Source organism: Mirounga leonina, unplaced genomic scaffold (genome assembly GCF_011800145.1).
Source record: "Mirounga leonina isolate KUSES-001 unplaced genomic scaffold, KU_Mleo_1.0 Mir_129, whole genome shotgun sequence".
Classification (NCBI taxonomy): domain Eukaryota; kingdom Metazoa; phylum Chordata; class Mammalia; order Carnivora; family Phocidae; genus Mirounga; species Mirounga leonina.
This window is the reverse complement of record NW_023270323.1, coordinates 79263628-79275702: the sequence shown is the minus strand read 5'-3', so window position 1 is coordinate 79275702 and position 12075 is coordinate 79263628. Positions and strand designations below refer to the sequence as shown.

Sequence of the window (12075 nt, the reverse complement as noted above, 5' to 3'; positions counted from 1 at the left end):
ACACGTGCACGTGCTTACTCTCACACGCACACTCACACAGACTCACCACACGCGCACTTACACATGGACTCACACTAGAACACGCACACTCACGCACACACACGCACTCTCAAACACACTCACACGCACACACTCAATCTCACACCACACACAGACACACTCACACACATTGACTCACTCTCACACGTGCACGTGCTTACTCTCACACGCACACTCACACAGACTCACCACACGCGCACTTACACATGGACTCACACTAGCACACGCACACTCACGCACATTGACTCTCACTCACACATGCACACACTCACACTATCACACACTCACACACATTGACTCTCACTCTCACACACGCACACACGCACACACACTCTCACAACACTCACACTCATTCTCACACTCACACTCAACACACACACACTCACACACATACAAACACACACGCATATACTCACACATATACTCTCATACACACTTACACACTATATCACACACACACTCTCACACCTCAAACACACTTTCACACTCACACGCACACACACTCTCACACTCACAAACACTCACACTCACACTGTAACACACTCACACTCATTCTCACACAACACACACACTCACACACTCTCACTCTCACACACCCACTCTCACATACACACACACTTTCACACACAAACACGCATATACTCACACACTATCTCACACACACTCTCACTCTCACACGCACACACCTTTCACACTCACTCTTACACACATACACACAACTTTCACACACTCACACTCAGCACATACACACACATACACTCACACACAACTCACACACACACTCACACACTCACACACACACTCACACATTCTCTCTCTCACACACTCACACACCCCGAGCCATTTAAAGAATGGCGGGTGCTGCTCTTGTGGGCACCCTGCACCCACCTCTGTCTCTGGCTGTATGCATGAAGGGATTTCCCGGGGTCTGTCCGGAGTGGAACGGCTGGTCCATAGCAGTGCTTGTCCATCTTTGCAGGTAATGGCCACGTGTTGAGTTTTTAGCATTTGTATTTGTTTGTATTGACGAGTTACGCCAGGTCTCTGGAGCAGGGACAGATTGGATTACTGAACTATACCAAGCACACTGTTCCCGGCGCTCAGTCCTTGCCCCTGGGCCCTTGCAGTGACAGCCACGTTACGTGTCACCCTGTGCACACCAGGGTTGCACTGGAGGTGAGGAGCCCCCAAAATACTGCCTCTGTCCTGCCCTATGGCTCAGCTGTGCCCCTTTGCATCACATGTTCTCACGTGTGCGGGTCTGTTTCTCAGTGCTCTACTCCCCAGTGTCCACACCTCCAACAATTCTTTCCTTTTAAAGTTGTAGCTCTGTAATGAGTCTTTATATCTGATATGGTGGATCTCCTTAACTTATCTTGGCTATGCTGAGCTTTGCTCTTTTATATAGATTTTACAGTGAGTTTGTAAAGTGTCCAAAAATGCTACTGACATTTTTGTTGCCATTGTATTTTCATCTGTAGACCAATTTGGGAGAACTGACATCTTTAGAATATTAAGTCTTCCTATCCATGAAAATGGTATTTCTCTCCATTTATTTAGGCTTTATTTTCTTTATAAAAATTTATAACTCCCTTTATAAATATCTTTAATTAGGTTTATAGATTTATTTTTAGAGCCTCCCTTCTGCAATCAGCTCCGGGACGCTGGTGTCTGTGTCCCCTTCCCCTGGCCAGCTGGGTCCCCATCAGGCTCTGCCCCCAGGGGTGCTGGGGAGTGGCGGGTGGGGGGGGAGGAGGAGCGTCCTGCCTCTCCCTGCCTGCTCCCCCCATGTTGCCACGGTTCCTCACCCCAGTGAGCAGGCAATTCTTTCACCTGCAACCCATGAGCTCCGTTTTGGTCTCCTCCCTCCCCCGGGGGCAGTCACCTGGCCCCTTAGACACCAGCGTGGCCACACCCCCTCCAGGTCTGGGTCCTCCTCTGGCTGCTGAGTTTAAACCCCTCCCTCCTCTTTGGGTCTTTGTCTAAGCCCCAGGGGTGCAGCCGCTTCCTGCCTTGGCTATCTCCTGACCTCCTAGGGTCTCTGCCTTTCCAGGTCTCTGATGCCTGGTTAACTGTTCTTCCCAGGGAGTTCTTCCTGTGAAAACCACTGGTGTGGTCTTGCTTTCTGACTAGACTCTGCCTCATGCACCAGGAGCAGTGTGTCAGCTGGAAGTCTCACTCTTTAAATTCTCTATGTTCCCGCATTTTAGAAAAACCCTCAGATGATTTGGTCTCTATCTTGAACCAAACAGTCTTCTTTGTTAGGGTCTATTTGTTCAGTAAGCGCTTACTGAGCACCTGCTATGTACTGGGCCCTGTGGGAGGGAGGGGTGGGGGCATAATGTGAGCAGGACAGGCACCCCCTGGCCCCACCGGGGCTGATGGTCTAGTGTTTAGATTCTTGGCATTAGGAGTTTCTGGTTCTAATTGTAACTAAAAAATGACAGACGGGGGCTTGCCCCAGGCCCCTGCTGGGTGACCATGAGCAGGGGCCTCGCTGGCTTCCACGTTCTCCTGTGGAGATGGAGGAGGTTGGACTGGCTGGTCTGGGTCACTGGTTGTGCTGAAACGAGCCACCTGACGCAGTGGCTCTGTGGGACGGTTCAGCATTGGTGCCGAGTAGCCAAGGCAGTTTGGCACCCCGGGCAGTGGGGTTCTGCCCTCCCCCCATTTCCACCCTGGAGAGAACCGACACCTCTCAGCCTCCCTGAGGGCCCTCCCGCTCATGGTTTGAGGTGACAGGAGCCAGGTGGGTTGTTTCTCCCACGTCCTACGCAGGGGCCAGGCACACGGGAAGGCCCTCTGGTTCTTCTGGAAGCCCGGCTGTACACCCCAGCCCCGGTATGGCTGCCGGTGGTCAGGCCATGTTCTCCATGCCCAGAGCTGGGGCGAGGTGGAGTCTGCTCCTGATGCTGGGCCACGGCCATGTGACCGTGACAGTGTGCTCCGTCTGTCTCCTTCTCATGTCCAAGCCCACGGCGTCTGCCTGCGGGATCAGGTGTCCGCCACCTGCATTCACTCCCGTTGGTGGCTGGGGTTTCCAGCATGTTCCAATGCCATGTGGCCGGCCCAGCCCAGGTGTCCTCGGCCTCTGGGGCTTCCCAGTGATACTGCGTTCTTATCACAAAGCCATGTGCTCGTTACCCCCCCTCCCAAAATAAAAATACAGAATCGCAAATACATGATCTGTACAAAGGTTCATCTTGTGTGTGTTTGCAGCCTTCTTTGGTTTAGGAACAGACTAAAAGCATTTCCCATAGTGTGACTTCGGCTGCAGCAAAGGCACTTGGATGGCTGCCTGGCTTCCTGTGGCCGAGAGTGGCTGGCTCCCTGCTGCTGGGCCCTCAGTCCCTGGACGATTTGCTCTCTTTCTCCCAGCACTGTGCTGGGCCGTAGGTGTTCGGAAGACAGAGGGCCCTGCTTCTGGGGGAGTTTGTGCTAACAAGTGGGGAGGAAAAGAGCGCAGCCTCGGAGGGGGGCCCCAGGACAGCCCCTCAGGCAGCGCAGTTAGAGGTGGCCTCTTAAAACAGGTGGCCTGGGGTGGAGGACTCATGGGAGGAGAGGCAGGCGCCCAGAAGGGTCTGGACGGCAGGGACTGGTGCGGCAGCCTCTGAAGGGCGCTGAGCAGGGGCCACCAGGCAGGTGCACGGGGACCACACTGCACAGGTAACCTGCTAGCACGGATCCTCTTTGCATCTTGTTGGGATGTTAGGATTTGATGAGCATAGTGGGATGTTTTATTGCCAGTCCTGAGGACCCTGTGCTGCTGGTGGTGGCCATGGTGCGTCTGGGACAGGGACCCTGGGCTGGCTCGGCCTTTTTCTTCAAGCCTCTTGACTGTCCTGTTCCCGAGACAGTTCATTCCTCCCTCTCCCATGCCTCCCTCCGTCCCCCTTCCCCCTCCCTCCCCACCCCCTTTGCTGTTTGTGCCACTCGTCTTTGCTCGGTTCAGTCCTTTGTGCCCACAGCCGCACACAGGCTGCCCTTTACTCGGCTTGCACACCATGTCAGCTGACTTTGCTGAGGTGGCCCTGCCAGTGGCGTCTGCAATGGCCTTGCCCCATCTGTCTACCGCAGCATCCAGCCTCACCTCTGCTCCGGTCAGCCTGGCCTGTTCTAGCCGTCCCGGCGTGGAGTCTCCTGTGCGGCGCTGGGCTTGCGGTCTGCCGTGTAGCCTCCAGGGGCCTCTGGTTTCCTCCAGAGTGTCAAGTGTTCAAGGAGCCCGCAGCCACCCTGTGGCCATCTTCAGGTGGCCCCTCCGGAGGCCCGATCGATCGGGGGTTCCTACCCCGGGGTCCGGCGCACTGGCTGTGTTCGGGGAGCGCTTGCCGAGAGCCCCGTGGCAGCGCGGAGCAGAGGAAGTAAAGGCAGTTGCTCTTGGCTCCTACATTACTTATTCATAAAAATCGAGGGATTAAAAGTAATGTGTTCGTTGTTGCTCCGGTTCAGGCCGAGTGGCTGGGGGGGAGCGGAGGTGAGAGGTCGGGCTCTGGGAGTGAGTACCAGGGAGGGAGGGGAGCAGCCAGGGGTGCGAGGAAGCCAGGGGGAGGCCGGGGAGGGGAAGGAGGAAGAAGCTGCTCACCCCAGCGAGGTGGAGTCTGCTCCCAACGCTGGGCCACGGCCATGTGACCGTGACAGCGTGCTCCGTCTGTCTGTTGTTGTGTTGGAGGCCCCTGTGGCCTGAGGTCCCAGACAAGGGGGAGCGAGTGAAGGGAAGGCGGTCACATTGCTGAGGGCACCTCGAGTCTGCATCAGGAATGTCAGGGGGTGTGTTCTGCCCCCAGGCAGCCTAGTGGCCTGGGCGCAGGTGCAGCCCGGGGGACAGAGAGGGACGGTGGGATCGAGGGTGTGTGTGAGGGTTGCGGGGCGCTGAGACCCAGCCCACAGAGCTCTCCTAGGCAGGGCCGCAAGGGTGGCCCTTTCTGTAGGATGCCCTGGGGTCTCAGCAGGGGGAGAGCTGATGGGATTGGAGAGCCTCACAGTCTTTAGAAAACACGTGAACGTCCTTTATGCCTGAAATCGGTCACTCAGGATTTCAAGTACCCAGGAAATCAGAGATTTTCAGCTGTGATGCTTTTTATATTTAAAATGTGATGCCTTATTTGTTGGACCCAAATCACATTTGGGGAAGTGTCCAGCATAATGACAGGGAATTAATTCTGGTCATTTCCCGGAGAAAAGAACAAGATGTTTTAATGGCCAGTTATTTCATGCACCTGAATTGGTTTGGTCTTCAGACACCAGCTGAATGTCTAAGGATTCTTTAATTCCCGAAAATGCCTATAAAATTATGCAAAAGCATGATCTTTACATTAATAGTTATTTCTTTCCCCACACACTTTATCTTTTCCCAAATATTCACACATGTTTTTTCATTTGCTCTTGGTAGAAGCCTTTGGAGGCCGGCTGGTGGGGCCCCAGCGTGTGGTTTTGGGGTGGTTATGGGGTGTGAGCTGGGGTTGTCCTCGGGGTCAGAGCTTCAGTGGCAGGGCAAATATGTGGAGGTCCTGGGTGACTTTTGTTTTCAACTTTGGGTTTTTATCATGGTGACACATGCAGAGCGTGACACTGACCCCGGGCGACGCTCCAGTCTCGCTCGCCTCTGTTCCCCAGCGCCTTCTCCTCCTCAGGGTAGTGCACCTGGCAGAACTCAGCACCTCTTCCCAAGAAGGTAACGTGATGTGTTTTTTCTTTGTGTTTAGGGCTCAAAATTTGGGCGGGGAATCGGACTCACTCAGACTTCTCAACGCACCTCTGCCCGGAGATCGTTTGGAAGATCCAAGAGATTTAGTATCACTCGCTCCCTTGATGACCTTGAGGTATTTGATTTCAGTTTTTCTCTTTCCTTCATCAGGTTTCTTACGTTGAAATGAACATCAATTGTGCAGATATACCTGAATCTTTCTGAATCCCATCCCGATCCTACTGCCCTCCCTCCCTCTCCCTCGGTACCCGTGATCTGCAGGTGGGGCGGCTTCGACTGCCCATCCAGGCCTTTCCCGCCCCCGCGCGCCCCTGCAGAGCGCACGCCGGCTTTCGCGCTGATTCCGTGTGGCCAGCGTGGCTATAAACGCTTTATGCATGTGAGCTGGGCTCGGGCCTCACAGGAATTCTGAGGGAGCGCCTCTCCTGGCCCCTTCTTCAAAGATCGGGTATGGATTCACGGAGAGAGTCTTTGCTTTTATCCACAGTCCTTACAAAAGCGAACAGACTTGACTTTGAGAGCCGTTGTAGGTCCGCAGAGGTGCAGCAGAAGGCACGGAGCCCCCTGCGCTCTCGGCTCGCACCGGTGTGGCCCCGGGACACTGACGAGCCAGTGTGGACGCGGTCTTGTTAGGCTCACGGTGTGCGTGAGCGGCCACTCTCTGTGCTGTGTGTTCACAGGCTGTGGACAGATGTGTAATGTCGCATGCGGGGTTTCACTGCCCCGACAACCCTGTGCTCTGCCTGGTCACCCTCCCTTCTCCCCCTGAGCCCTTGGCAACCCCTGATCCTCCTGTGGATCATTGTGTGTTCTAGTACTTTACACAGAGTCTCGCGCTGCCCCCTTTCACACGCTGCCTGGCGCCTTCCAGACCGACCCTCGGGGCCTTAGTCCGGTGTGTGACTTGTTACGTGGCATCCCGCTGTGATTGAGCTGGCGGTCCGCTCGTTCTGCTGTCGGCGACACCCGGTGGGAAGCGGGAAGCCCTCTCCTCCGTGCGGGGCCTGGGCACACGCTCTCGCACGGGCCCCTTGAGCACCTGTGGGGGCGAGGGGGCCAGCCACGGACTGCTGGGTGACAGGTGGCCAGACGCCGCTCGCAGGGGCCGCTCCCACGCAGCTCTGGTCACCCCTCCTCTCTGGCACCGAGCGCCGTCAGACTGGAATTTCTCCATTTCAGTGGAAGAGCATCTTTGTTACTTTGCATTTCACTGATGACGAGCGAGGCCGAGTGGCCCATTGCGGGCTCTCTGGCCAGTCAGGTTCTCGCCATTCTGAATTAGCAGCCTATTCATATCCTTTTTCTATTTTTAAAAAAGATTTTGAAGTACTTCTTTATATATTATTCTGGATATGGGTCCTTTGTCAAATAAATGTTTTGAAAAAATTTTTGTGGCTCATTTCCGCCTTTGTTTAGGGTGTCATTAGTTATACGTGTATTTAATTGCGGTGAACTGTTGTAGCGTGAAATCCCCTGCTGTTAAGCGTCCAGCTCAGTGGCATCACGCACATCCACAGTGTCGCACGGCCGTCCCCACCCTCCGTCCCCAGCACTCTTCCTCTTGCAACACGGAAACTGTCCCCGTGAGACACGGACTCCTTGTCCCCCTCCCCTAGTCCCTGGTGCCCACCGCCACACTTTCTGTCTCTGTGGTTTTGCTGACCCTAGGCCCCTTCTGTCAGGACAGTCACACAGGACTTGTGCTTTTGTGTCTGGCTTATCTCACTGGGCACAGTGTTCTCCAGGTTCTTCCACGGTGTAGCAGGTGGCAGAACGTCCTTCTGTTTTCTCCATTTTGTCCACCTTATGGGTAGTCCACACTGTGTCCGTCTGTCCATCCAACAGTGGATGCTTAGGTTGCTCCCACCTTTTGGCTGCCATGGAGAATCCTGCTGTGAACACGGTTTTGCAAATATCTGTTTGGTTCTGTTTTAAAAACTAACTCTAAATAAGATCATTTCTTACAGCCTGAATAACGATAAACTGAAACAAACAACTTTAGTTGTTTCTTGCTTAGAATAGTAGGTTAATTTGTGTTTTCGTGTGAAATTGGAATCACTGACTGTTAGAGCCGGAAGGGGCCTTTGAGACCACTGCATCTTTGAGGCTGGATGTGGGGGGTTGTCAGAGTCGGAGGGCGGGCCTGGGGCGGGGTGGGGTGTAGGCCGGAAGCTGGAGCTGGGCTGGTGGTGGGACCCCTCGCCCGTGGTCTTGTGTTAGCTGGGGGCAGTTCAGGCCGGCATGCCGTGCTTGGCCAGCCGTGGTCAGCACCCATGCTCTCGTGGAAGAAGCAGAGGTGTGCATGCCACGCTCGTGGCCGTGCTCAGGCAAGGCCCGGTCTGCCGGCTGGGGGCCCTCAGAGTGGTGCTGCTCCCATCGGAAGGGGGTGTCTCGACTACGCCCACGTTCTCAGGTTAGGCGGCTTGCCAGGTGTTATGTCTGCGTGTTTCTGGAAGGGGCGTGGAAGGGGTCTGAGCCACCACGAGGTGACGAGGTAGCACCAGCCGGGCTCGCGGTGGCAGCCTGTGGTCAGACCTCCATGTCTCTGACGTGGGCCCCGGCCCGCTCAGGCCGCTGCGGTTGTTGCTCACTTCTCCTCGCCCACGAGGAAGTGCCGGGGCTCCCCACCCCACGCCACCCGCCGTGCACCGTGGTCTGCTCTTGATTGAGGGCAGGCTGGCAGCTCCTATCTTGTCTCTCTGACCTTCAGATCAGCTCCGCAAGGAGCCTGTCATGATCTCTGTTGTACAGATAGGGAAACTGAGGTGCAGGTTCAACAGCATTTTCCAGGCCATGCCAGGCTGCAGGCTGTGGTCTTTCTGCCACATCTGGGACCTCTCACTTTTGTTAAAGTGGTACGATAGAGACATAAGATTGAATCTTTGCTATTTTTTTTTCTGTCTGAGGATTTCAAAATGTAGAAGCTGCACATAACTTTCATGAACCCTCGCCACTGGTAAGCCTCCTTCTACGGGCAGCTCGTTTAACACATTGTCTGTCCTTCCCTTTGTTATTCTTTAGCAGGTGTCCTAGGCAGTCTCTGAGACTGTCCCAGACTCTTGGTCTTCACTGCCTTGTATGGTCCCCTCCCCAGAGGCACTGGCTTTCACGTCAGCCTTCGACTGGTGCTTAATCATCCTGGGCCTTTTAGGAACACCCTCTGCACGTTGCACCCTGCCAGGGGCCTCTGCATCCCCTCGACCACCAGCAGCCCGGCTCCTCGTCATGAGTCCAGTCTCGAGTCCACTTCCCTGGAGCCCATCGGCACACCAGCATCTTGGTTGTGTCCCCTGGAGGTAGAGTCCGATGGAGAGCTATTTAAGCCTGGGGACGATGAGGAGGACCCAGGAGGACCATAGAAAATGGTAAATGTGTGGGTCAATCCAGATGAATGGTGACTGTTTAAACAAGAATAACCGTGTTTTGTTTGGTTTAAAAATATATCAGTTTACCTGACAGCACAGCAGTAGTCTGAGCGCTGGGAGAGGGGACGCAAGGGTCGGGCGCTTGCCTCAGTTTAATCAAGTTAATCCTTGATTCTTACAACAGGAGGATGCATGCTGTAATCCTTAGGGTAACCTGAGACAATAAAATACTGAGTAATTTTAGGTTGCAAGAGGGGAAAATGGAGTTATAAAAAACAGTCAACTCAGAAGAAGGTGAGACAGTTGGGAGGCGAGAGGACAGGAGGGCGAGAGCAGGAAGCTGCTGACAAGAGGCGGCGTTCACTAGAGCGCTGGGTGAAGTCCAGATATGTCAGTAAGTACATCGATTTTATTTATTTATTTATGTATTTATTTATTTATGTATTTATTTATTTATTTTGAGATTTTTATTTATTTGACAGAGAGACAGCAAGAGAGGGAACACAAGCAGGGGGAGTGGGAGAGGGAGAAGCAGGCTTCCCGCCGAGCAGGGAGCCCGATGTGGGGCTCGATCTCAGGACCCTGGGATCATGACCTGAGCTGAAGACAGACGCTTAACGACTGAGCCACCCAGGCGCCCCAAGGATATGGTATTTCTTTTCTTTTTTTTTTTTTTTTAAAGATTTTATTTATTTACCTGAGACAGAGAGAATGAGAGACAGAGAGCATGAGAGGGAGGAGGGTCAGGGGGAGAAGCAGACCCCTTGCCGAGCAGGGAGCCCGATGCGGGACTCGATCCCAGGACCCTGGCATCCTGACCTGAGCCGAAGGCAGACGCCCAACGACTGAGCCCCCCAGGCCCCCCAGTATATTGATTTTAAATGAATTCAATATTCCAATTAAAAAGAAAAGATGGTCAGCCTGCATGAAAAATCTGATTATACTCTTACTAGAGACACGTGTAAAACTTGAGGACACAGAAAGCGATCAGAAGAATGAGAAAAGACTCACCGTGCAACGCTAATCAGAAGAATGTGACGGGGCACCTGGGGACGACTCCCAACTTGGCCTCCTGGACCACACGCGGCACTGCCCCCGATGAGCGCGTTCTCTCCACTCCCTTATGGGACGTGTGTGAACGTTGACCACATGCTGGACCATATAGCAAGTCTCAGCAGCTGTGGAGGACTCCTGACAGAATCTGTCCCCTGCCACAGCCAGGGGGACTGGAATCCAGCGGCGAGGAGGCGGGCCTGCACACCTGTGGGTACGCGATCCGCCAAGCACTCTGTAGTTGAAAGGAGAATCCCTGTGGAGGTCGGAGCAGAGTGGGATGATGCTGAAACGCACGCTTCTGACCCGTGGCACCCAGCTGCCCCCGTGCCAAGGGGGCGCTCACAGTGCTTTGATACAGGCATGAGAGAGGACTGAACGTGGAAGGTTGTCTGGAGCCTAGAGAGAGAGCAGTGAGACTGACCTGGAGGCAGTAGAGGCCGGGCAGTGAGGGAGGCAGAAGCAGAAATTAATGAAACAGAAAATTAACGGGCTGAACGAGCAAAAGAATCCCTGAAGTTGGGCTTACTTCCCAACTCTTTGTATGAGGCCTCCAAAACCTTGGCCCTGAAAGCTGATGAGGACCTGAGCGGAGAGGGGCGGGGTAGGGCTGCCCAGCGGGGAGCACAGGTGGAAGGACGTCACGCCCTTGACAGACGCACAGCCCAGCAGGTCACATTCATTCCAGGGACGTGATTTTTTTCATACCTGAAAGTCAGTATAATTGACTACATTAAGAGAGGAAAGTAGAAAAATCGTCTGTCATCTCAACAGAAGCAGGAAAAACATGTGGGAAAAGCCAGTATCCATTCATGGTAAAAAACAAAACAAAATGGAAATTAAAGGGAACTTCCTTAATCTGACAAGGATATAAAAACCCCGAGAGCACGCAGCATACTTAAGCTTTCCCTGTGAGGTCAGGAGCAAGAGGAAAGATGTACACTGTTACCGTGTTGTTCAAGTGTTTATCGCCAGTCTCAGCATACTAAGAAAGTAAAAACAACAGAAATTTTAAAACCGCAAAAAAAAGATGAAAGTGTTCTTAGTCTTATATGATGTGATTAGGACGTCAAAAATCTAAAAGAACTTATAGAGTCATTATTAAAATTAATGAATGCTTGGCAAGGTTGTTGGATAGTCCGTCAATATACACCATTCAGCTGTGGGTACAGTTAGAAAATACCATTTGGATTCAATGCAATTTTAATCAAAATCCCAACAGGTGTTTTGTTGAACTTAAGAAGATGATTCTGAAGTTGGCATAGAAATGCAAAGGGTAGCCAGGATATTCTTTTTTATTTATTTATTTTTTTATTATGTTATGTTAATCACCATACATTACATCATTAGTTTTCGATGTAGTGTTCCATGATTCATTGTTTGCGTATAACATCTAGTGCTCCATGCAGAACGTGCCCTCTTTAATACCCATCACCAGGCTAACCCATCCTCCCACCCCCCCCTCCCTTCTAGAACCCTCAGTTTGTTTTTCAGAGTCCATCGTCTCTCATGGTTCGTTCACCCCTCCGATTTCCCCCGCCTCATTCTTCCCCTCCCGCTACCTTCTTCTTCTTCTTCTTTTTTTTTTTCCTTAACATATATTGCATTATTTGTTTCAGAGGTACAGATCTGAGAGTCAACAGTCTTGCACAATTCACAGCGCTTACCAGAGCACATACCCTCCCCAGTGTCCATCACCCAGCCACCCCATCCCTCCCACCCCACCCCCCACTCCAGCAACCCTCAGTTTGTTTCCTGAGATTAAGAATTCCTCATATCAGTGAGGTCATATGATACATGTCTTTCTCTGACTGACTTATTTCGCTCAGCATAATACCCTCCAGTTCCATCCACCTCATTGCAAATGGCAAGATCTCATTCCTTTTGATGGCTGCATAATATTCCATTGTATAT

General features: G+C 52.8%; 1 protein-coding gene across 3 annotated transcripts in view; it reads left to right on the top strand.

Annotated features, from left to right (window-relative positions):
- The window catches only part of RGS12 (regulator of G protein signaling 12), a 108047-nt gene that overhangs the window by 29020 nt on the left and 66952 nt on the right, over positions 1-12075 (top strand). For all 3 annotated transcript variants that reach the window (XM_035005400.1, XM_035005399.1, XM_035005401.1), the window contains one exon: positions 5742-5858. In XM_035005400.1, the coding sequence (XP_034861291.1) occupies positions 5742-5858 (117 nt within the window). The remainder of the gene's footprint in view (positions 1-5741; positions 5859-12075) is intronic.